Genomic DNA, 26,982 nt, shown 5'->3' on the forward strand with positions numbered 1-26,982 from the left:
GACTCAAAGCCACCACTACTTACAAACCACTGTTACTTACAAACCACCATTTAGTGGTTTGGACCATGATCAGCAGGTCATAATAGAGGAATGGCACAACTACTCTCTGCCATTAATTAGAAGAGACATAAACCAGGAAAACTGCCCATATTTGGAGTTGATAAACACTGAAATTGTTATGGTGCTGCTTCTCTTACCCAATATGGATTTCAAAATAGGTATATAATTAAATGGTGAAATAAATTTAATAAAATTTCAATGAGATTTTAATTTTTCTTAAAGAGTCACTTTAATAAATACATGAATTTTAAAATTTTTGATATTTTGAAATTTTTTTAATTTTTAAAATTTGATATTTTATTAAGAACCTTGGCATGGAACGTGTTTGGTCTACTTACTGAATTATGCTTCAGTACCCCAATTATAGTACCCACAAGTGGTCTTAAACTAAAGCATGGAGCATGTCCAAAGTGCTACTAGCAAAACTTTACTACATTCTATTGACTGCTGGCTCCTCCAATTCCAACATCTTGTTATAATTACCCAGTACCATGTGAGAATGTCATTTGGTTAAAATATATTTGGTGCTAAATGATTCCATATATTTATTTAAATATGTAATTTTTCTCTTATAGACATGGATACATAATAAGTAGTCCTTTAAAGAACATATGGAGAAGGTAAATTTCTATCAAAGAAAAACAAAAGGAAGTAAAGTTAATACTAATAAATCTTGGATTTATTAGATAAAAATATGAGACTAACAAAGTGATATTATACTAATAAAATAAGTAAAATACAAAAGTTACATACAGGTGGTTTAAGAAACCTTAAAATATTTGACATTTACATTTTTATTAACTTTTTTTTGAGACAGGATTTTGCTCTGTAACCTGGCTAGAGTGAATTACAGCTCACTGCAGCTTCGACCTCTGGGGCTCAAGCAGTCCTCCTAACTCAGCTTCCTAAGTAACTGGGACTACAAGTGTACACCACTACGCTTGGCTAATTGTATTTATTTTTTGTAGAGATAGGGTCTCACTATATTGCCCAGGCTGGTCTCAAACTCCTGAGCTCAAGTCGTGCTCCCACTTTGGGCTTCCAAAGTGTTGGGATTACACACGTGAACCACCACGCCCATCCTATTAATTTTTATTATAGGTGAAAATCATATAGAACCAAAAAGCTATATCAAAAAGCCACGATTTTCTGTACCACCTGTTTCTAACACTAGTCTCAATCCTCAGAGGCAGCTGCTTTCAACGACTTTCACTGTTTTTCTAGCATTTAGCTCAGTGTTTCTAGATAACATGTTTATACTCCAATGTCTCAACAATCAACCCATCACCTACTGAATACTTCTGGTTGTTGAGGGCTTATCTAAATCACCACCTTCCCCAATTTTTCCTCGGCTGCACATCCTCCTAATATAGTTATAAAAGAATCTTTAGTTAAATTAAAAGTGTTTACACTATAATTCCATGTAAAATTTGTTTACACTAAGCCAACTAGTCTATTAGAACTGTATTTCTTTTAGCATATCACTCTTAGCATTTTCTTAATATAATAATCTGTGTCTTCCTTCTGTTATCATTCTATATTTTCATTGGTAATTTTTTCAAGAAACTATAATAGATCTATTGCATGCTTTTTATTCATTCCGTTGTGTGTAGGCAGTGGCTCTTCAAACTGGGGTCATATCCATCAATTATGAGAAATTTTATTTTATTATTTCTTTTATAATTCTGCATCTCTCCCACCCCATTTCTTCTATTTCGTTTTCCTACGACAGGATTGGAATTAATCCCAGGTTGGATCTCCTATATTAAACTTTATCTTTTTTGTTTTTATTTATAATCTTCCAAAAATTCCATTACATTATTTTATTTAATCATCTATTTTATGCTTTGTTCATATTTTTAAGTTATAATCTGTTGCCACTTAAAAAAGAGAAATATCCAATGTGAACCTTGGAAATATTATGCTCCGTGAAAGAAGCCAGACACAAAAGGATATATTTTTAAAGCTAGACAAGTATTATATTCCATTTATAAAAAATGACCAGAATAGGCAAATCCATTAAGACAAAAAGTAGATTCATGGTTGCCCCAAAATTGGGGTGAGGGATTGGGGCTGACTGCTAGTGGATATAGGGTTTCTTCTTGGAATGATATTGGAAATGTTCTAGAATTAGTGGTGAGGTTTGCACAACATAAAAAAATACTAAAAACCACTGAATTGTACACATTACAATGGTAAATTTTATTTTATTAATTATATCTTGATTTTTTTAAAAGCATAGAAACTCTCAAACTATATTGACTTAAAAATGGAAAATAACCAATGAATGTTGACTTACCAGTAAAAAAGCCATCAGTGTACAATTTGTGATACAGAAATATAATGATTAATGTCTATGTTTAATGACTAGACTGTTGCATGCATGATGTTAAAAACCTGTATTTTAAGTTCATTGGTAAGATTCATATTTTATAAACATTTTCTAAAGTTTTGTAAAAAGCACACATTTCTCTGCATAAAACTTCATGTATACAGTTTAAATGTCACCATTCTTATGACTCTACCATCATATTTAAGAAATATGCTTAAACTATATTATAGCAAACATTTTTTAAAATTGTATTTCATCTTAGCATCCATATACTAATATAATTAATTTTGAAATATTAATTTCAAAGCAAAGAAAATGCCATAATGCAAACTTGGTATTTAATGTGAGAAAATTAAATAAAATTAATCACTTAAACAATATTTATCATTTACAGACTTATCTATTTCTGTTCAACTTCTCACATAGTTGTATACATGTGCATGGAAAACTAGTGGATTGTCAGGCAAGACACAGCCATTGGGAGCACAACAATCTAACAGCATTAGCCTGTCATTTGATTGTGCCCTAGCTGAAACCTCCATTAAAACATTACAGAATAAAACTCACAGAAATGTCAATACTATAACTCCTAAGTTTATAGGCCCTGAACCAGAAAGAACACTGAGCATTAAATTAAAGGAGGGGGAATTCTTGACATTCAATAGTATATTCTCTGTTCTGAGAAATGAGATGTAGGAGGTCAGCTAAGGGGATCAAAGATAAATCATTAAAAGGATTACTGCTTTCTCTAGTACCAAGGCGTTTGCACACTGTCAGTCTGTTTAAATAAAGATGCCTGAAGATGTTATACAAAAAGTTTAAGATAAGCTACAGTATTCATTTGATAAATTCTCTTGATAAGTAATAAATTAAATGTATCATCCCCTTTCCTATTCCCACAAGTAGCTAAAGATCATTTTTATTCAAAGAGAAAAACAAAGTGCTAATATTCAAATTATTTTCAGTTGTTTGAGAGTCCCTATCCTATTTGATGGCTTAGAATATAAAAATAGACCAGATTTGGTCTGAATAACAATAGACGGTTGGTGTTCTAATCTATGATCTTTCTGCCTTCATGAGAACTGGATAAGAAAACTAACTACTTCCCCATTCACTGCTTATAAACCATACACATCCTTTAAATTTTGACATAATACAATTAGATTTCTAAAATGGAAAGCACAGAGACTGTGTCACTTTCAAGTTCAAAAAGATGTACGTCTTTGATCACTGCGATGAAAGCTGCTGAGACTTCATTCCCCACAACTCACATCTTCAGAGTCCTCACTTTCACTTTCATCAGGACAGTTATCCTCCAATATTGTTGACAATTTAGGAACACCACAGTAGCTGTCTTGGAGGGTCTGGGCTCTGCATCTAGAAACAATGCAAAGCAATTTCTTCCAACACATAGAGAAAATATTCAGCTAGGCATTTAGAAACTAGTTCCCTCCACTAAAAGAATTCGGTGTCATTAATCTTTGAATGCCTTATAAGAAGCAGGACATTTTTCAATAATTCAGTAAATTACAACAGTTCTACTTCCAGATTAAGAAGACACAAAACTAATACAGATGGTTTTGCTTTTGAAAACATTAGCAAAAAATTGCAAGTTTTCAGCTGAGCTTCCGGTTTATAAGGCCCAATATTTCTTTCCTTTCTCAAATATAAAGAAATATGAGTCTTATAGAAGCAAAAGAAGTTTAAGGTACAGTACGTTCCAATTCATAGTTCCAAATTTTTTTCTGAAATTATTTTTCCATCAGTTTTCTGTCAGAAGAAGCAGTGCGTTTACATTGACGGATCAAGATTACTTCATGAGTAGATAAAACATTGCATTCTTTTTCAACTATTCTGGCAACCAGCATAAACAACAGACCCCAGTGAAAGATGAATTTTAGGTTTCACCTTCAGAAAAGCCAAGGATCTGTCCAAAATATTGGCAGCCACAATAAAAGTTTCTGGAGAAGATTCAAAAAAAGTTAGTTAAACCTCTTAGATCTTAATATTTTTTATATTTGATACAAAATGTTATCATTCTCGGCCGGGCGCGGTGGCTCACGCCTGTAATCCCAGCACTTTGGGAGGCCGAGGCGGGCGGATCACGAGGTCAAGAGATCGAGACCATCCTGGCTAACACGGTGAAACCCCGTCTCTACTAAAAATACAAAAAATTAGCCGGGCGTGGTGGCGGGCGCCTGTAGTCCCAGCTACTCGGGAGGCTGAGGCAGGAGAATGGCGTGAACCTGGGAGGCGGAGCTTGCAGTGAGCCGAGATTGCGCCACTGCACTCCAGCCTGGGTGACAGAGCGAGACTCCGTCTCCAAAAAAAAAATGAATAAATAAATAAATAAACAAAATGTTATCATTCTCAAGAGTCGCTCTATCAAGCTCAGCTCTTTGTTCTCATAGTTGGATTTTCTACTCCTGTTTTAGGTAGAGTCTCAACAGTTCAGATAACTGGACCCATTCCAGACTGCTAAGACCTACAACCCCAAATTCTTCACCAGGTGGGAGATGTAATGTCTGACCAAGAGAGGACTGGGTGCAGAGGAATATGATAGACTCTTTCCTGTGTCAGGGACCTGCCAGCTCAGGCATCCAACCCTCCACTGCCATTGCCATATCCTCCTCAGGTTCATAGTCCCAACTTCATGCAATTGCCTATACCCACACTCCCACTTGCAGTACCTTCTCTTCCATACTACTGGTCTCCTGGCAGCTGTAGGCCATGCCATTGCCAACAGGGGCTGAAGCAAACTTCTTCTTGTTCACTGTATTTTTAGTTTCCAAAAGCTCTAGTTCTCTTATTGTCCTTTTTACATAAGACCCCATTTCTGTTTTAAAGAAAGATTCTCTTCTCTTATCTCCTTGAGGATATTAACTATGGCTTTTTAGTTTGCTTCTTTTGCTCCATTGACTGCCTTTGTTTTTGTCCAGGTTTTTTTTTTTTATGATTATTTTTGTCTGTCACCTAAGTGTCTTTCCTCAAATGTCTACTAATAGTCAGAGATTTGTTCATATGTGAAAATGAGAAGTTGATTGGAAGATGAGCATTGATGTGTGTTGGTAAGGGGAGGGTATAAACTTTGCTATCCAGGATTCTAGGAGGAAGCAGAAGAAACAGCCTATTAGTCTTGCATTTAAATATGTAGATTTTTGCATAATCCTACTATTCTTAGTCCTTGAACTCTGCCCTACTTTATGCGATGCCTGTAGTCTCTGAATCCAGAGGCTCTTTGTCTTAGTTTCACTAGGCTAAGCCTCCTATTTCCTCTGATAGATGTGGGTGGGGTAGCTTTCTGACTGCTCAGGGAAGTGGTGGGGACTAGGAAAGTTCAACCACTTTGTATATAGATTTTCAACCAATCATATTGTAATCACAGACCTCACCCCATGTTCCAAGCATTCAGCAAGGCAAATTAGATCAATTCTTATAGGTATCCCATCTCCAGCAGGCATTTGTTTGGATTCCTATTACTTCTAGGCTGCTAAATCCATAGTATCTTCTTCATTAGTTTGCTCTTTTTCAACTTTTTTTTGAAATCCTTCATGCACTATTGTCTATGTTCTCTTTGTCCTTATGTGTTGTCTTTTATTCTTATTGATACTTTTATGAAGCTTGTAGAGAGAAGAGCTGATGGACAAGAACAATCAATCTGCCAAATTTAAGTGTATGGGCTCAATAGTTAACTGTCGATATTTTTAAAACATTGGACAATGTTATAAGTTGGGATATATGGTTTGAGACAATGTATAATGCCATATATCTTATATAGTATTAGAATATACTTTTGGTTTTACATTCAAAATATAATCAGAATTTGAACCAGCTAGCAGCCAGCATCCTAATCCAGTGACATCATTTGAGACAAAGCACCACCATCTATTACGTAGATTGAAACAATGTTGCAAATGACAGAAGCCAATCTGAATTTACCTTGATACCTGAAGTCTAGCCAATAGCTGACTTCAGTTCCATACTATACTTGTGGGCATTTGGAAGAGAGATCCTGTCTAATGCTGTTCTAGTCAATGAGTAAATGCCTAGGAGTCATATTAAGTAATAGACTTTCGGTTTCCCCCCAAATTTAAATCTGACCTAACAATTCATTTGCCACCTTAATATGTGCTCACCAGCCTTTCAATTCCCATCCAGGGCTGCCTTCTATGGTTGGAGTCTAGACCATTGACAACATTGCATATATAATAAGAAAAAGGGGGTACAGAATGTAGGAGAAGAAAGCTTCCTCAACCTCTGCTGGCAGGAACTATCTTGGCTGATGTATAGAACCATCTTGGCTTGTCTAAACATTAGTGCAGTAACCTTTTGTTGAGTAATCAGCCTCCTGTAGCTTATTGTGTATCTATAGTTCTAAAATGTGAACCACAAGATCCTGAGAACAGATAACCTATGCAAATACCAAGATTAAGACCTAATCCCTTCACAGACCACAAGCACAGTTAATGCAACTGGTAGAATATGTTCTGGGAACATGTGAAATACCACTTTGAAGACTCTCAGAAGTGAGACTAATGCTTTTTTCATAGGTGAGTGGTTAATAGCCCCTGTGCATAGATGAACATGTCGCCTTCCCTTATTTCTAACCCTATTTCTCTAACCACAAACAGGAGAGGCCTCCCAACAATTAGGTTATACCCATTCTCCCATCCCACTCTTTTTTCTACATAGTCTAAAAGTTCATTCATGTGTAAGCTCCATGCCATCTTTTCCCAAGCTACCTACTATTCCATCAGCACATCCTATTTTTTTATCCCTTTCCCTTTTACATTCTTATTCTTAATATTAAATAGTACCCCCACTTTATCCTTATAAATGCTTTTTGCCTTGTCTGATATTAACTTAGTTATATCAGCTTTCTTTTGGTCATTTCAAAAAGTGGTATACATATCCTCATCCATTTCTGTGTGGCTTTAATTTAGGCAAGTAGGTAATTTAACTTGGGTATTGCATGTAAGCAGCATGTGGCTAAAATTTTATTCTTTTTATCCATTTTGATAAAATTTTATATTTTATCTAATCTGGTAAAATCTGCCAGGTGAAATTAGTCCAATTGTATTTATCATGGTACTGACATTTTAGAACTTTACAACAATCTTATTTTGTGGTTTCCATTTAATTGAAGTTTTCCTTAGATTCCATCTTTGTTATCCACTTGAGAAACAGTTTTATGCATCCTTTTTTCATCCATGATGACAAACTATATTTTTATAATTTTTTTGGTGGTTTCCACTAAAATTTTCACATGAATACTTCACTATAATTTTTAACAAAATTTAATAGCATTTTCACCTCCCTTCCCAACCCATCACACCACCTTTCACAATCCTTTTCTGCACCATAGTATTGTTTAGAGTTTTCATTTTATCTTTTATTTTAAACATATTTTAAACACACTTCATGGACTTTAATTTTTTCAATTTAGTAGTCAAATTCCAGCAAAAACTGTACTGTACAAGTGCACACTATACAAACTGTACATTTACTGTACATGCACATTATACAAACAAATATACATACCACATACTATGCTGTTCTTCACTTATGTGGATTTGTCCATGCTGGGCCCATCTAGAATGCTTTTCTTTCTCTTCCCCACTTCTCCCACCTCCATTCTTGTTATTCACTAATGAACTCCTCACCATCCCTTAAGAAGCATTTCTAGCTTCAACTTTTATAAGCAGTTTTCTCTGATCAGATGCCACTAGCACATTGCTGGGGCTTCCATAGTTCTTTATCTTCAATAATTACATAATCAAATAGTGATTTCATACACTGGACAAATAGTCACATGCAGGTAGTGAATGCATAATTTGTGTTATATACTCTCAGGGCCTGGCACAGTGCTGACATATAGTAATTTCTCAATATGCGCTTGTTGAAAGAAAGAATAAATGAAAAGAACTATGGGCTTGCTTAAGGGTAAAAAGTAATTAGACCCAAATACTCTCAACTAAGATTAGTGGTTATCTGCAGCTTCAGAATTAGCCAACCATAAGGAACCCAAGTGAGACTTTAATAAATAAACTAGGATTTAAGACTTTAATTGGAAAATAATACTGAAACAGAGAAAGTACAAAATAGAATGTTTGTGGGTGTGTGTGTGTGTACAGACACACATAGACATATGCATTTTATTTTGTTCAATTTTTTAAAAATATAACTTCTCACCAGGTTGTGAGGCAAAACTGGTTCTAGAGATGCAATTGATAGGGCCTAAATCAAGGATGGAAGAGGGGAGCTCGCAAGGTAACACAGGTAAATAAGAAAACATTAATGGGACTTCACTGAGAAATATCTTTCATTTTTAAAAAGATATAATGACACATAAACATTTGTAAAACAAAAGATAGAGTCAAGAAAAATATGAAAAACAGCAAAAATTTAAAGAAAGAGAACATGGATATGAATATCAGGCCATGACCATTGAAATCTAACCTTAAAATAGCTGCAGAAAACATCTGAATAATGGAGAAAATTGATAGTCAACATTATAATATCAAGATATCTTTAAATTACGTAAAACTAAAAGTAACAAAAATGAAAATGAAAAAATTACATTTGGTGTCAAATGAACAAGCTGAAGCCAATATTGTGATACGTTCTACTAAAAGCCTTAAATTTCAGTAATACTCTGTCTGCTCAATGCCATTGTGTGGAGAAGCACCCTAATGCATAAGCTTTTTAATGCTGTAAAATATAGTAGCTGAAATTAAATGCCACTTTTTCAGAGGTGAATTAATGAACAGCCTGGTGAAATTGAAAAGCTTTCTGATATATAAACTTGATAAATGGAACTATTCTATCAATAAGCAAAAATGTAGCAACCTATCTAGATGGATAGTATGTAATTTCAGCACAGGTTTCTGTTTAGTAAATACATCACTGTATACTGATCAGGAATCTTGCTCCAATAAAGTAAAAGATTTTTTTTGGAAAAAATAAATTCCCAAACTTCAAAAGCAAACAGTCAACTATCAGCAAACCAAATTTTAGAAAGCTTCAAACTGCCAACGATAGTGGAGTGACATATTCAGAACTCTTAAAATGAAAGCATGTGCTATTGTGAATAGTGCCACAACAAACATACGCATGCATGTGTCTTTATGAAAGAACAATTTCCATTTCTTTGGACATTTACTCAGTAATGAAATTACTGGGTCCAATGGTAGTTCTGTTTTTAAGTCTTTGAGGAATTGCCACACTGTCTTTCACAATGGTAGAACTAATTTACACTCCCACCAATAGTGTATAAGCTTTCCTTTTTCTTTGCAACCTCACCAGCACCTGTTATTTTTTGACTTTTTAATAATAGCTATTCTGACTGGTGTGAGATGGGATCTCATTGTGATTTTGATTTGCATTTCTCTAATGATCAGTGATGTTGAGCTTTTTTTGGCATATGTTTGTTGGCCTTCTGAACTTAAAAGTTAAAAAAAAAAAAAAAAAAAGCATGTGACCCAGGACTGCTAGAGTATACTCTCAAGTTGTCCCTACTGCATGGTGGCTGCAGGGGCCTTTCTACCATATACCAACATCCAACATCTTTTCCATTCAAATATCTTTCTTCAGAGAACAATAGGGAGTGGTATCTAGAATACCAATGACTGAAGGATTACAGGAAAACTCTGAATAAAATCTTTGGATGTCCTGTAAACTAATTACTCACTTTAGTGATACGCAAATAATAGCAAGAAGGAGAAGATAAACGAATTGTCATTAAAAAAGGGTAAAATACAAACACCAAGAAGGAGCAGTGGTTGCTGTGGATTTTAAATAATTACAATCATTTTTGGATCAAAGCATACTTTGAAAAATGTCAGCTCTTCACATATAAGTCATAAAAAATGAGGAAGAATAGAGACAGAAAAGATAAAAAACATAAAATATTTGATGTAAAAATGGTCCAAAAGTATTAGGATTGTTTAGGCAGATGCAATTTTTTTGTATTAATGTCATTCAACAAATATCTTTTGTGTATTTACATGCCAGACCTAAGGCCAGGAACAGCACTAGCCAATAGTAATACAGTGATGAGCAAGGAAGAAAATCCCAACTGCCCTCTCAAGAAAGATAAAAATTGATAGAAACAAACACAAGCAGCAAAGTAAAGCAGAAGATACCCAGAATGCAATGGAGCATGAAAGAAAGAGACTCAGTATTTCTAGCATTACAGGTTAGACCTGAAGACATTTTTATTTTGTTTATATGAAATTTCAGAAATAGAATAGTTACCTCCTGAGTGATACTAAAATGTGAAAGGAAAACATAATTAGGAAAAGCATCAAAATCTTACCCTCTGTCCTGCAACCTTCATTGTCTTAGGAAACTCCTTTAAAACTTACCTCAGGCATCATCTTACCTCTCTTTTCTCTCAATTTCACAACACATCTACAAATACACACGCCCTAGGGTAATTTCTACATAGCCATGCTGCCAACCACTTATCCCATTTATAGTCACTAATCTTAATCTGTAGTCTCCAGGATCCATAAGGCTTCTTGAAGAAAAAAAGTATGTATTATTCTACTTCACACCACCAGTGTCTGCACAGCATCTAGCATATTCCAGACAATCATAAAGGCTTGTTAAATAAATGGATGTTTGAATGAATGAGTAGCTCTTAAAGAAGAGATTTAGAGTAGTATCCAAAGTGTAATGGCCACTATAGCTCAACCTGATATACCTCATCTGAACCCCCTGACTGCATTTTCTTACTCTGCCAACTTTCTTAGCTCTAGCCACACTGGCCACCTCACTGCTTTTCAAACACACATGGCACACTCCTCCCCTAGGTCATCTGCACTAGCTGTCCATTATCTTCCAGGTTTTTGTAGAGTGCATTTTCTCATTTTCAAGTCCCTTTCTCAATGCCCAGCTTGAACATTCTACTTCAGATATGCCCATCCTCCTACAGATTTCTCATATCCTGCCCTATTTTTTAAACTTTTATATTCAGTGACCTTCTAGCATACTATGTTATTTATTTATGTGTTATGTTTATTATTTACACATATCTTCACACACTCCCATTAGAATGTAAGCTCCAAGAGACTTATATTTTTTCACAGGCATGCTTATAACAATGACTGGCACATTATAGATTCTCAATAAATATTTTTTTCATGAGTGAATCCAAAAAGAAAGTATAACACAATTAAAACAAGATGTGTTTACAAGCCATAGATGTAGCATTAAAATTATAACATTGAAAATAAAGTACTTATTTTATTTAATAAAATTAAATAAATTAACCAAGCAGGTGAAAGATCTCTACACCGAAAACTATAAACATTGATGAGATCAACTGAAGAAGACACAAATGAATGGAAAGACATCCTATGTTCATGGATTGGAAGAATTAATATTGTTAAAATGTCCTTATGACTCAAAGTGCTCTATAGATTCAATACAATCTCTAGCAACATACCAATGACATTCTTCACAGAAATAGAAAAAAATTCCTAAAATACATATGGAGCCATAGAAGACCCTGAATAGACAAAGCGATCTCGAGCAAAAAGAACAAAGCTGTAAACATCACACTATCTGAATTCAAAATATACTACAAAGCTAAAGTAATGAAAACAGCATGGCACTGGCATTAAAAACAGACACATAGACCAATGGAACAAAATAGAGAACAAAGAAATAAAACCATCCACTTATAGCCAATTTTGACAAAGATTTCCAGAACACACAATGGGGAAAGGACAGTCAATAACTGGTGTTGTGACAAATGGATATACATATGCAGAAGAATGACATTATGCCCTTATCTCACACCATATAAAAAATTAACTCAAAATGAATTGCACACTTAAATGTAACACCCGAAATTATGAGACTACTAGAAGAAAACATACAGGAAAAGCTCCATGACATGGGTCTGGGTGATGACTTTTTTAATATAACCCCTAAAGCACAGGCAACAAATCATAAAATAGACAAATCAAATTATATCATGCTAAAGCTTCTGCCTAGTAAAGGAAAATATCAACAGAGTGAATAGAGAATCTACAGAATGGGAGAAAATATTTGCAAACTATTTATCTTATTGGGGTTAATAGCCAAAGTATGTAAGGAATTAAAAAAGCTTAATAGCAAGAAAACAAATTACCTGATTAAAAAATGGGCAAAAGACCTCGATAGACTTTCTAAAAAATAAACATGCAAATGACCAACATGTATATGAAAAAAATGCTTAACATGATTAATCATCAGATAAAATGCATATTAAAACCTCTCACCTGTTAAAATGACTATTATCAAAAAGACAAAAGATAAGTGTTGGCAAGATTGTGCAGAAAAGGAAACCTTTGCACACTGTTGGTGGGAATGAAAATTAGTACAGCCATCATGAAAAACAGAAGGAAAATTTCTTTAAAAATTAAAAATATAATTACCATATGATCCAGCAATCCCACTACTGGGCATATTTGCAAAGGAAATAAAATCAGTAACTTGAAGAGACATTTGTACTTTCATGTTTGTTGCAACACTAGTAACAATAGCCAAGATACAAAATCAACCTAAGTGTCCATCAACAGATAAATGAATAAACAAATGTGGTACATATACATAGTGGTACATATTCATAGTTAATTAGCTAGAGATAGTCATTTCACAATGTGTATATACTTCAAAACATCACGTTGTATTAATACATGGCAAATACACACAATTTTATCTGTCAACTTAAAACAATTTAAAATTATAACGGAATGCCAACGTTTCAACATTATTTATCTAAAAATATAAACTCCATGCAGAATTTAGAAACTTAAAATTGTAAAGGTACAAATTTTTCAAAAAAACTTAAGCCTGGATTTCAATTCTTCCAAGACTTTTCAAGTTTAAGTTTCCCTTCCCACCTACATCAATTTTGTAATGACCTGGGAACCCCATTTCTCCTCTTCTTACAACACTGACTACAAGTATAGTATAGTACAGTATAGTATAGTATAGTATAGTATAGTATATGGTAATGCACTCTGCTAAAATTTCTCAAGAAAATAGCTACAAAGGAAGACGTATTTACTAACAAACTATGTCTGTTACTCTTATGATTAGAATTTATTCCTAGGTCAGGTAAGTCTCAAGCAGAAGGTGAATGACAGGGAGTTGGAAACGGATTTGGGGAATAAATAAGTAAGTAGGATTGGAGATAAGGACTCATCAACCTTTGGACAGTCAGGTTTACACTAAAAACAAAAAGACTACTTTTTCCAGGCACTAAGTTCTCTGCAATTAGTAATAAGTACTATGGCATTGTGTGAAATGAGGAGGCAGGACAGAAACAGCAGAAAGGCAGAGGTGACTGTATTAGTTTGCTAGGGCTTCCTTAACAAACTACCACAAACTATTCACCTTAAACATAAGTAAGTTTATTGTCTTACAGTTCTGGAGGCTAGAAGCCTAAAATCAATACGTGGGCAGGGTTGGTTCTTTCTGAGAGCTGTGAGTGAAAGATCTGACCCAGGACTCTCACCCTGGCTTACAGATGGCCATCTTCACGTTCCTGCGATGTTTTCCCTGTACCTTTACACAGTCTTCTCCCTGTATATATATCTGTGTCCAAATTTCCCCTCTTAAGACCCCAATCATATTGAATTAGGAACCACCCTCACGACTTCAGTTTAATTTGCTTACCTCAGTGAAGACTGTATCTCCAAATAAAGTTGCATTCTGAGGCACTGAGACTTAGGATGTCAAAATACAAAATTTGGGGCAGGAGGTGTTACAATTCAACCAATAACAGTAACTAAAGCCATTTTGCACACCTATGTTCCAAGAACTTTATATTTTGTCTCATTTCATCCCCTTAGTTTTTAAGGAGAATCACTTTTTGATAACAGAGATCTGAGGCTTATTATTGTGCCTGGCCAAGCGTTTTATTCTGCACAATAATATACTTGACCTCCCTTGAGTGTCTGTAGTAGGCAAGTCACTAAAGTAGAAATAGAAGACATTCTTAATCAAGTATCAGAACCATATATTTAAAACTTTCTCACCACAAAACTTTCAATGGAAAATAAAAATTGATATTGTAACTTGAGGCACAAAATTCAAGGATTTTTTTTAGAAATCAAATCCTGAAGCCCATGGTATATTCCTCTAATATTTGTAAAATATTCACATTTTGTTTTTTCTCTGAATAAAGTGCAGTCTGTTTTGAGTCCCCATCCCGTAGGCTGGCAGGCAGGGCTGGGGCTGGTGTGAGTTAATAGAGGCACCTGCCCTTTGATGAAAAATTCAAGAGACACCAAAAAAATTCAATAGTCAAGATAAATTTTATTTTAATGTTATATTTTAAAAAATAAAAATTGATCCAAAAACTTTATGTTGAACAAAATATAAAACATTTAAATATAGACAAGATCAGTATGACAGATTTTTCTTTTGCTTCAGTCTCCAATATAGCTCTGTCCATCACTCTTCCTGATTCTGTCTTCATCTACAATATTTTGTTCATTGTGGATCTTTTAAAATTAATGTTAATATTTATATATTAAAATATTATTCATTTGATTACTAAGGGTGGGGTTTTTTGGTGCTGCTTTAAATATTATGCATGGGTGTGTGCCTTACTTGCCTCATTGTGACTGTAACCCAGTTGGCAGGACATTCAATATTAATTGTTTGGGGACTGGGCTTTCCTCTGCCAATGATTGATCCCACAGGGGCCTGGAGATCTCACACAAGTCAGAATATTTGGAGTATGGCCTCTGGTCTTCAATTCACAATGGTTACTGTAATGAAGTACCATTATTATGAAAACATTCTCTATTATTTGCTATGTTGAAAAAAAGAAGGGACAAAAATCTTTCTCAACCCTACACTCACCACTAGTTACTGCCCCATAACTCTGTTTCACTTTGAGGTAAAAATCTTCAAAAAGGCCGTCTCACTATTACTAAAACCACATTCTCAATTTTGTTTTCTTTTTTTTTTTTTTCTTTTCTTTTTTTTTTTTTTTGAGACAAGGTCTTTCTGTTGTCCAGGCTGGAGTGCAGTGGCAAGGTCACGGCTAACTGTACCCTGGATCTCCTGGGTTCAAGTGATCATCCCACCTCAGCTTCCTGAGAAGCTGGGACTACAGGCCTGTGCCACCATGCCTGACTAATTTTTTTTTATCTTTTTATTTTTTATAAAGTCAGGGTCTCACTGTGTTGCCCAGGCTGCTCTCAGACTCCTGGACTCAAGCAATCTGCCCGACTTAGCCTCCCAAAGCACTGGGATTACAGGCGTGAGCCACCATGCCTGGTCCTCATTTTTCATTTTCTCTTCAAACCACTCCAATTTGGTTTTTCTCCACCATTTCATGTTGTCAAATCCAGTGACTGCATGTTTGCCCTCATTTTATTCAACATAGTTTATTATTTCCCATACTTGATTACAGTTTAATTTCTTGGCTTCCATGTCACTATGTTCTTCTGACTTCCCACCCACATCCTTGGCCAACCTGTTTCAGCCTTTTTTGTTGGCCACTTTACTCTTATTATAGTTCTAAATGTATTCTAGGGCTCAATCCTTTGCCATCTTTTCTGTCTATATCATTCCCCAAAGAGCCTCACAAAGTCTCAAGACTTCAGATGCCACTTATGTACTGATGATTCTATATCACCAACTCTGGCCTCTTTCCTGAGCTCTTTACTTATAAATCCAATTACTCATTTGACATTTCTATTTAGAAATGTCTTAACCTATGGATAAAGACTCTTAACCTATGGACAAAGCAAGTGTTTGCTTTTTCCTCTCAAACCTGTTTCACCACTAATTTTCCCCATTCTTAGTAAATGGCATCACCACCGCCACCCAGTTGCTCATTCTAGCCGTCATGCTTGCTTCCTCTTTTTCTCTTACAGTACACAGTCCACCTACATGTACTGTTGACACTACCTCTAAAATCACAAATCTAACTACATCTCACCATCTCCAAAGCTAAAACCCTAGCTAGTCCAAATTACCATAATCTCAGACTAGGACTATGGAAGTAGCCCCTTAGCAGGTCTCCTTGCCTCCAGCCCAAATCCGCATCTCTGCTAGCTTTCAGAGTGATCTTTCCAAAGTACAAAATCAGATCGCAGCACTTCTCTGCTTTTCCTTGGGCTTTGACTATAAATCCAAACTCCTTCTTATGGAGTATTAGGCTTTATATGATCCAACACTTTACTACCTCCCCAATCTCATCTCCTAACATTCTCTTCATCCTAGGGAACCTTTTTTTTCCCTTGAAGACACCAAACTCATCGGCACTTCAGGGCCTTATTTACTAACTGTTTCTTGTATCTGGAATGCTCTTTCTCTTCTGCTTTGCCTCATTTAGGTCTCAAATAGAATGACACCACCTGTAAGAACTTTCCTATTCACTCTCTGCTCGTACTATTTATTTTTTCTTCTTTTTAAAATGATTTAACTAAATTATCTTATTTGTTTACTTGCTTACTATCTCCTACCACTATAAATTGAACTGTTTGGGGCAGGCAATTTGTGCATATTGTTCTTGGACGTATCTCTTGAACCTGGAACAATGTCTCATAAAACTACTCAATAAATATGTGTTGAATGAACAAATGGTTAAATTGATAACTGTATGAATTAATAAATTAATTATTCAAGCCCTTATGGTCCCTTGAAGGTGATATCTCTGAAACCTGGGAGTCATATCTGGGATTAACAGCCTGGGTGCCTGGTGTTTGCCACACAGACACTCTCCTCTGAGGGCCCAGAATCTCCCCAGGCAATTGCTGCCAGAAAACAGGGAACATGGCTCTATGCCCTCAGAACCAGAAACACTCTTCCCTTTTCTGTCTCGGAAGAAACTCTCAAAAGTTTCCTTTTCCACTCTAGGTGGGCCTATATCTATTAGAACCTACTCAAGCAAACTCACATACACATGCACACACACACACAGATAGGTAAGTGTATTAGTCAAGGTTCTCTAGAGGGACAGAACTAATAGAATAGAGTATATATGAAGGGGACTTCATTAGGAGAGTTGACTCATGTGATCACAAGGTGAAAGCCGTCTGCAAGCTAAGGAGCCAGGAAGCCAGTTCAAGTCCCAAAACCCCAAACGTAGGGAAGCCGATAGTGCAGCCTTTGGTCTGTGGACAAAGGCCTGAGAGGCCCTGGCAAATCACTGATGTAAGTCCAAGAGTCCAAAAGCTGAAGAACTTGGAGTCTGATCTTTGAAAGCAGGAAGCACCCAGCATGGGAGAAAGATGGAGGCCGGAAGACGCCAGTCTAGTTCTTCCACATTCCTCTGTCTGCTTTGATCCTAGCTGCGCTGGTGGCTGATTAGATGATGCCCACCCACACTGAGGGTGGGTCTGCCTCTCCTAGTCCACTGGTTCAAATGTTAATCTCCTTTGGCAACACCCTCACAGACACAGCCAGGGACAATACTTTGCATCCTTCAATCCAATCAAGTTGACACTCAATATTAACCATCACAGTAAGGTTCAGATTCTGAATTTAGTTCTTCACAATTTCTGCCTCAGACTGTGAGACAACAAAGATAAAAGCTTGCCTGACTTATTGGAATTGAGCTGGAGGGTTCTCTTTTATTCTATCAGATCACTTTATTCCACACAACTTAGATCATATAGACTTACTGTATTATTTTTCTTTTAATATCTCAGAAGAATTTTGTCAAATGTGGGTCATATTAACTCCTCAGTATATTTGACAAAATGTTTTTAATATTCTTGCTCTAATTCAAATTCTACGTAAGGATTTGCTCTACTTACTATTATAAACACACACACACAAATTCTATATAAGGATTTGCTCTACTTACTATTGAACACACACACACACACACACACACACACAATTTAGCAATTGAAACCAACCATTTTACTTTGTTCACAAGAATATTGAAGAGCTTGGCTGCATAGTTCTCACTTGGGATCTTTTAGGTGAACGTAGTAAGGTGTTGATTGGAGGTGCAATCAACCCAAGACATTTCACTTACATGTAGACAATTGAGGTTAGCTCTCAGCTGAGAGGTCAGCTCTAGCTGTTAACCAGAGCACCTATATGTGGCCCCTCTAGTTTGGCGGTCTCAGGTAGTCCGACTTCTTACCTGGTGGCTCAAGTGTCCCAGCAAACAAGGCAGAAACTACATTGCATTTTTTTTTGCCTAGTCTGGAAAGTAACACAGCATCACTTTAGACACAATCTAGTGGCTGCCAGAGACTACTAACAAGTCACCCAGATTCAAGCAGAGGGGACACAGAGCCCATCTCTTGATGCTAAGCCAAGTTCACTATGTAAGAGTATATGGGATGAGAGATACTACTGCAGCTGTGTTTGGAAAACACATGTTACAGAATTCAGGATCATCAGTGGTCTTAGTGTGTACACCAGAGAAAATAGCAATGCTGCCTAAGTTCTTTAAAGACAAAATTAGCCTCACATATGTATCATTTTCCAGTTAATTTGAATAACACCAATTTTGTTACTAACTCCTTTCTTAAGCTGCCACCTTGTTACACGCTTTGAAGGAAAAGAATTAATAGCCCTAATGCAAGGTTTTGATTTTCTTTCATGGATGCTGCTGAAGAAAGAGAATTAATAATAATGAGAGGCTTATTAAATTCAGGAGGAAGTGGTGGCATACAAATTATTCCTACCTAGTAAAAATATGTTTTTAAAAGAATAGCTCTTATAATTGCCATTCAGGATAATCAGGGAAAAAAAAAGAAAAGCTTTTAATTAATTGAAGAAAACAGAGGAAATAGAGCATTCAGAATATACATATGTGTGTGTGCGTGCACACATGCTAGACTGTGGTAAGTACTATATCTATATATACATCTCTGTTATATCCATATCTATCTATATTCCATACTCGCATCAACCTGCAGTTGAAGTAGAGATTCAATAGCTTCCCAAAGTCATGCAGCTAATTTGTAGAAGAGCTCAAGTCTGAAGTGAGTATTCAGTGATTTCAAAGCCTGTGCTCATTCCACATCATTTATATTAAAATACTAATATAAGTACATACTTTTTCTTAATAAAATGGTCATCTGAATGCTTCCTCAAAATAACTTTTCATTTATAACATGCTTTCTAAAAAGTTCCTCGATAAAACTCTTCAGCTCCTAGATAAATATGCAACTTTCATAAGTGAAACACGATTTCCTTGAAACACAGTCATTTGTTTCATATCGGCTTTATCATCATTAAAAATTCCCAGGAAATTCAACATGTATTTGTGAAGGTGAGAATCTTTACACTTTATAATTAAATTCATTTAGACATGGCTTGGAAGTCCCATCCTAATCTAATAAAAGGGAAAATTAAAAGCAACAAGGAACTTGATTTTTTTCTCTCCTTGAATAAAATTTGTCCACTGGATAGGTAATTGCTTCTTCAAATCCTTCCAAATGACTTTACTTTGCTTGGATATCCAAAAATTATACAAATCAGCTTATATAAGATTAAAGAGAGAAATCTGAAAACGTATATCCATTAGCACATTTTCACAATTTATACAATCAAATCTCCAAAATCTTTACCATTTCAGTATTTTATATTAAAATACTTTCATTCCATTTCAATAATACCTTAATAAATAATATGTTTTCAGAATAGTGAATTATTATTACTCCCCTAGGATGACATATGCAGGTCTTACATGCTCTGCTGCACCTAGTTTAGGCCCAAGTTGTATCAATTATGGACTTCTGGTATTTGTATCTTTAACTTTACTACTTTAGGCACTGTATATGCCTAAATGCCATGCCATTTTTGGGTCTGTGATGCATACTACAGTGTCTAACAGAGAACTGCAGCTATGAACTGACTTAAGCCAATTAAACCATTCACAAGTAATAGGTTCCTTTTGGTAGGTAACCATGGCCCTCTCTGCAAAATAGTCTTTGAGGTAGGTGGAAATTAGCTACCCCATCCCTTACTTCTAGGTTGTAGTAACATACATTTGAGAATAAGTTCTGCCACATAAACATCTGTTAAACAAACATTTCTTAGCAAAGAGGCCAAAAAAGTTTACACAACCTGTTCTGTAAAATCAGTGCTATCCCAGCAGTTTGTCCTTTAGAGACTTCAACCATAACTCTGCTTGAAAGGTTCACCAAGGAAGTAGCAGCAACATTCCAGGACAGGATCTGCTTATTTTATTATGAGTCGAACAACCAGAAGTCTTTCTAATCCATGGGTGGACCAAGATTCCTTTAAGGCTCTAAGAGCACACTATTTTCATGGATGGAATTAATTATGCTTAGAAGCCTAATTAGCTAGGTATCAGATGTTGACCGAGTTCCAAAAAATGGAAGTGAATAAAGTAGCCCCTACATAGTGAGGCTTTGTGGAAAAGTGGCCAGCTAGAACATGCATTCTGTGCATTATTAGGGTAACTTACAGCTTCCATAGGTGAATTTTGCACAAAATTGCATGTTCATACTATTTACGTGGAGTCTACTAAAGTGTTTTGATGCAAAAGTGCTCAAAAACAAGAACTCTGACAATTTCTGCTCAATAAATCACACATTTACCCAGCTGACTAATAATTGATTTAACGCCTACCCCATGTCAGACACTGCTAGACACCCACCAGGATCACAAAGCTGAATAAGATATTGTTCTTACCTTCAAGAAGTTTACAGTCTAGTGAGAGAAACACAAGCAGAGTTATGAGTACAGCAGAAAGTGATGAATGCTAGAGTAAAGGTACACCCAGGGTGCCAATGGGATCCCAATATATCAGATTCAAGAGTTTGTCTGATTTAACTTTTCAGAAGACATTATTCTTAAGGTAGTATTTGAAGATCAGTATGAATTAATTTAATGCACTAAGTGCAGAAAATAATTTTGGATAAAAGTAGCAGAACAGATATGAAAGCTCAGAGGCTGGAAATCTCACAATCCATTTTAAAGGCTGTTACATAGTTCAGAATGACTGGAAGAATGTGGGGAGTGAGCTGAGTATAGGGAGATGAGCTTAAGAAAACCAGATCTTTTAGGTTTTATGTGTGAAGGTCAGAGCTTGAACTTTTCTGAGAGATATGAGGTATCAGGGAAGAATTTTATTCAGGAAGTAATGTATATTGTAAAAGGGCATTCCAACATCAATGGGTTCAAACAAGATTGAGAAGGAGGCAGAGTTGATGAGGGGGAGTACACATGAGAAGTGGTAAGAATTTGAACTAAGGCATAAGCATTGAAAACAGTGAATGAGAGAGATTTAAAGAACCAATGGATAAATTCAAGAACCAATAGCACCTGAGACTGAGTGGATAATAGAGAGTGTGAGAAAAATCTAGAATATCTCAGAGCCTTGGCCTACTGCAAGGGTAGTGCCACTCACCCTGTACAAACAACTGACTAGCAGAATAAATAATGATTAAGTGCACAGTGGCTCCAATATGAAACATTTATTCTTTATTAAGTACATCCAAGAAATCAGTTTACCTCAGAAGTTTATAGAACTTTAAAATAAAAATGGAAGGATATGTATGACAAGAGCCTCTTCTCATGATCAGAAACGAATACATCCATGTCCACCCTGCAGATTGTCTTTGCTCTTCTCTTGCTTGGCTTATTTTATATATGCCCATTACCTTCTATTTCTTTGTTTTAAGCGCTTTCTTTTTTTTAAGCATTTTCATGTTTGTCCTTGCTGGTCAACCTAGTAGCGATTATAGTTTATCAGGGTACATGTTTTATATTTGCAAGCACTACAAACTATAATCTCATAAAAGCATGTTACATAATCTGCAGTAAACATAGCCTAATGTACACAATTCTCTCCTGAAATACTTGATAACAAACAACTTAAACTGGAAGTCAAAAGTAATATGTAAAATAAGACATGATCTACAGCTGTATCAAGATTATTAATTACTCTAAGTGACTGCCTCTATGCAGAGTCACTGGTTCATTAGCACATATATTTATATACTATAAAATTTAAAACAGGGACATACATTTTTAACTATAATGTGATTGCTCCATCATGCAAATATGTATGTCCTTTCCATTAAAAGTTAGCTTAAAATTCCTATATAATATACCTTTTCTTTTTAATAAAATGTTTTTCCTTAAAATTCTCAACTTTTATTTTTAAAATATAAAAACAGAAAAATCAGTATATACAATTCCATAAACAGTATGGTTAACTGAGAAAGCAATTATATAGCATACAAGCAAGTAACTTACAAAGACATAGAGATCTATAAAATATACATAACTATAAAATTCATGTAACAGCATTACAACATATAATTTAATATTTTAACATTTTCAAAAGGTCTTTTAGAATTACAAAGACTATTAAGCATAGGATTTCAAAAGTCAGTTGTGTTGTGGATGTTTGAAATGTCACTTCTCTTAAATGCTCTTTTATTAATTTTAACACAAAATAACAGATTTTACTATACCAAAATCAAAGAAGAATGCAGGCAGTCAGGCAAATCCAAAAGCAGAATGATTTACTGTGTCACCAATTCTAACAAAATACACCAAAAAAAATCTCATAAATAGAGCTATTTCCTACAAAAAACCACATGTGAATGCTTATGTTAGGAAGATTAAGATTAATACTAAGAATATGCTGCCATGTTAACACGTTACATTCCAAAAGTAGCTTCCCTTTTTTTTTTTTTTTTTTTACAGTGTAACAGACTATACATTTTCTGATTATAGTAACAGAAAAATGTGACATGCCAACATTAAGAACAGGTTTCTTAAGAACTAAATAAAAATTATCAATGAAAAACACTATATGCATATTGAGCACCCCCAGTATTAGTCATTTTTAACAAGAACAATTTGTAGGGTTTAAGATGTCTATAGTTGGATAAATTTTTCCAAGAAAAAGATATGTGACAAAAACAGTGTTATAGAGTTATTTCTGCCAAAATGTCTTCTAGCATATTGTTTTAATTTTAATAACCTAATTTTTAAAAAAATCAAGAAATAAAGAATTTAGCCAGTGAAAATAGCACTAGAGGTTTACACATATTTTCCCTCTTATGTTTTAGTATTAAGTTTTAGTACCTTCTCACATCTTGAAAAGTGCAACTTTGAATTTGTTGGGTTCACATGTATCACACTTCTCATGTTGCTGCCAAGTATAGATGGATACAGTGATATGTCTAAAGTCATATTCTACAAAGTAAATGTTTTCATTTTGAATCACTTATTTTTTCTAATTTATGTTATATTAACATAGAAAATTTAAAATTATGAAGTTGAAAACAACTCATAAAGTTGTCTCTTTTCTCTGTATTCCCAGGAAGAAATGACTAGCAAAGAATTTAGAAAGAATGATTATAATACATGTAACTATTAAATAACATATATTTAGAAGGAAATGTTTCAATTGTTTGCTATACTAAAACAGATGTTTAGAATATCATACATTCATTTTAGGATACAAAATATGCTTTCACATTTTAGGCAATAATTACTGAACTATTCCTTGGATTCATATATGCAACAATATACTTTTAGGATCTTTGTTTAATAAGATAATGTATTGATTTTAATAAAGAACATTTCCCTTTCATATTGCTCAATAACAATCGTATGCTGGTAAAAAGGATTACAGTTAAAAAACAGAATAAAAGAACAAATACAACTGGGCATTAGAATAACTACATTGTGCTCTATTTAACCAACAACAGTACATAATTTAGAAGACAGATTTAAAAGACAAGTCAGTATTTAAATGAGCATCATGGGATAAACCTCCATCATTTGTAATATTCTATATACAGAAAACATCTATAATCACACTGCTTGAAAAATTTCTCTTGCATATCCTTTAATATTTTCATGTGTTAAAAACACATTGAATTATTTCACTGGCTTTGGGCCCAATTCTAATTTATCAAATTGACAATGGTGGCAAATATATTCTGAGGAAGAGGTAGCAAAAAACAATGTGAAAGGACAGGAAACTTGGTTAATAAATAGATGTTGCCATATTGTTTGATGCAGATGTAACTTTCCTACTGAAGTTAATAAAAAATGACCTCTAAAATATATGCAAGATAAGTAATAAACCAAAAAGATATCTTTACAAATGTAAGGACATGTGAGCAGGCATACACATGCACAAACACTAACACACCCCTACATCTATCTTTCTGGATAGTTCTCTTTCCAAATTCAACGTTTTTGAGAAAACAAAACAAAACAAAACAAAACAAACAAAAAACCAGAATAAAGGAAGTCCTAGGAAAATATATTACAGTGTTTGATCATCCTTTACATTGATATCATCTCTCCAATAAAATGCTTAGTGTTGATGACATATGTATTATTAAAGACTAAATCCCCCATGGAGTACGTAAGATGTTAACAAAATCTTCATCATCTACTATTCCTATACTTAAACCTTCATAGTAATCTTCAAATTCACCATATGACACTTCATCAGACTTGCTGCAGGCAACTTTTAATGTTTCTAGAAAGGATGATTTGATTTCTTCCTCTGTTGAATGGCCTATAAAATAGTACTGAGTATGAAACAGTTTCCTGAAAAGTTCAGTGAAATGACTGATGATGATAAAGGAATACTTAATCATCTTATGAAATACTTTCAACAATTTGAAATCTTTTGTCAAACTACCAGCCAATTTATTTACACATGAACTGGAATTATTTCATCTCATTCGATTTGCCACTCCTTCCCTGCCCCCTGCTCTCCTGCACTGATCTATCTCCAGGATCCCAGCACAGAACACAATTTTTTTGATCATAAATTTTTAAAAAGAACAGAGGAATTGAAAGATGAAAGGAAGCTATAGTGACTGGTCAGATAACACTGAAAAGAGAATAAACAGAGGCCCATATATAATAGTAGAAAAAGGGTCAAAAATTTCTATGTGACCCTCTAAAACGTTTTAAAGTCAGGTTATGTTTTAAATAACAGGCTTAGATGGGAATACTACTCAAACCATTTGTCTAATGGGGTGGACAAAATTAAGGTGAGAGTTAATTTTTTTCCCTCAAACCAGAGGTTCTCTAATGGACTTAGACAATAATGCATTGCAAAGGGTCTTTCAAACTAAAGGAATGAAATCTACTTTGAATATTCAGAAGTTTGCTTTCTTTTAAAAACATACACAAGAAATAGAGAAAAAGTGATTACTTTATAAAATGCAAGTTGAATGTAAAAAGACTGAATAATTGTGCTACGTAGAGATGGTAATATAAAATAATAAAATGAAGTTTTAATTGAATGTTAGTCAAGGCTAAAAATTAATCAAGATCCAAACTATATGAAAACATAGATTTTGGTAGAAATTTCCCTCTTTGTTTACCAGCCATACTTTTGAACAGAGGAGTTTTAACACAGTTTTTTTTCTGAGGAAACATTTTTCACTCAAATTTATATTTCAAATAGCGAAGAATTTCATACCTCCTTTATACCCCTCACCCTGGAAATATCTATCACCTATAACTAAATTTTTTTCAGTCCTCTCGGAGACCAGAAAATATTTACAGCAAAAAATGTTATATTTCTAAAACTATTATACAGAGATACATTTGGGATATACCATTTCTATTAAACCTTAAAATACTTTTATCTAATATATTACTTAAGCAAATTTAAGAAGGAATATTTTCTATAGTTAAAATTAAATTGTATGTGGTATAAGAGCCTTACCTCAAAATCAATTGTAAATTGTGAACAAACTATATCCCAGAGGTGGGCATGTGAATAGATTATAATTTGCAATAATAAATAATAATGGGGTACTTTTTTTCTTCTTTGAAATACAGTGACAAGTTTTCTTCTATTTAGGAATATTTAGCTTGCCTGTTGTCATTTTTAATACGGACGCAAAGACAAATTATGGAATTTTTGAAACCAAAAAAGGCTTTCCCAACAACAAAAATAAAACCCTCATCAAAAATTCCATGACACATAATAAAACCGAAGCTATTTTAGCAACCTAATTAATATTATTAGATGAGAAAAGAGAAAGAAAAAAAATACATGATGTTAAACTATCTTGCTCTTATATTTAGTATGACTAATTAAGAGAAAGAAACAGATAATGACGTGTTTAAAGGAAAAAATACACTAGCAACAATTAAACATACACTAAAAATTCTCATAGAGTAGCTGTAGTTTATTTAATGTTATGAATAAGCAAATCAAACTATTTCAACAAGAAATAGATAATTAGAAATTTGGAATCCAGTGATGATTAGTTTTAATCTTCATAACCAAATCTCATGTTTTTCATTTCATACTTAAAAGTAATAAATTAACCATATATGAGGGTTAATGATGACGAGAAACCAAAGTAATTACAGTGTATCTCTTTTAATAGTAAGGAATAAAATTCTAAAAATAATAGTATTCTATAGTATTTAGCAGTACAGAATTAAACTTATAAGTTGAAAAGAAATTGTTCATAAAATATTGTCAATAAATATTCCTTAAAGATGGACAATCAATAAATATACAAATGTAGGTTTAACCTCCCTAGTAATGAAGGAACTCCACGTAAAATGGGTTTTTTTAACCCATCAGACTGGCAAAGTGAAATTTTTTGGCAAAGTTGTGGAGGAAAAGA

The 26,982-nt window shown here is 34.3% G+C and overlaps 1 protein-coding gene across 14 annotated transcripts in view; it reads right to left on the bottom strand.

The window, feature by feature from the left end:
- Positions 1 to 21,804: 21,804 nt before the first annotated feature.
- The window catches only part of CAPS2 (calcyphosine 2), a 115,005-nt gene continuing 109,827 nt past the window's right edge, over positions 21,805 to 26,982 (bottom strand). For all 14 annotated transcript variants that reach the window (XM_057299493.1, XM_034936244.2, XM_063593171.1 and 11 more), the window contains one exon: positions 21,805 to 24,896. In XM_057299493.1, the coding sequence (XP_057155476.1) occupies positions 24,721 to 24,896 (176 nt within the window). In that variant the 3' untranslated portion in view covers positions 21,805 to 24,720. The remainder of the gene's footprint in view (positions 24,897 to 26,982) is intronic.

The sequence above is a fragment of the Pan paniscus genome, chromosome 10 (genome assembly GCF_029289425.2).
Source record: "Pan paniscus chromosome 10, NHGRI_mPanPan1-v2.0_pri, whole genome shotgun sequence".
In the NCBI taxonomy this organism is placed as follows: Eukaryota; Metazoa; Chordata; class Mammalia; order Primates; family Hominidae; genus Pan; species Pan paniscus.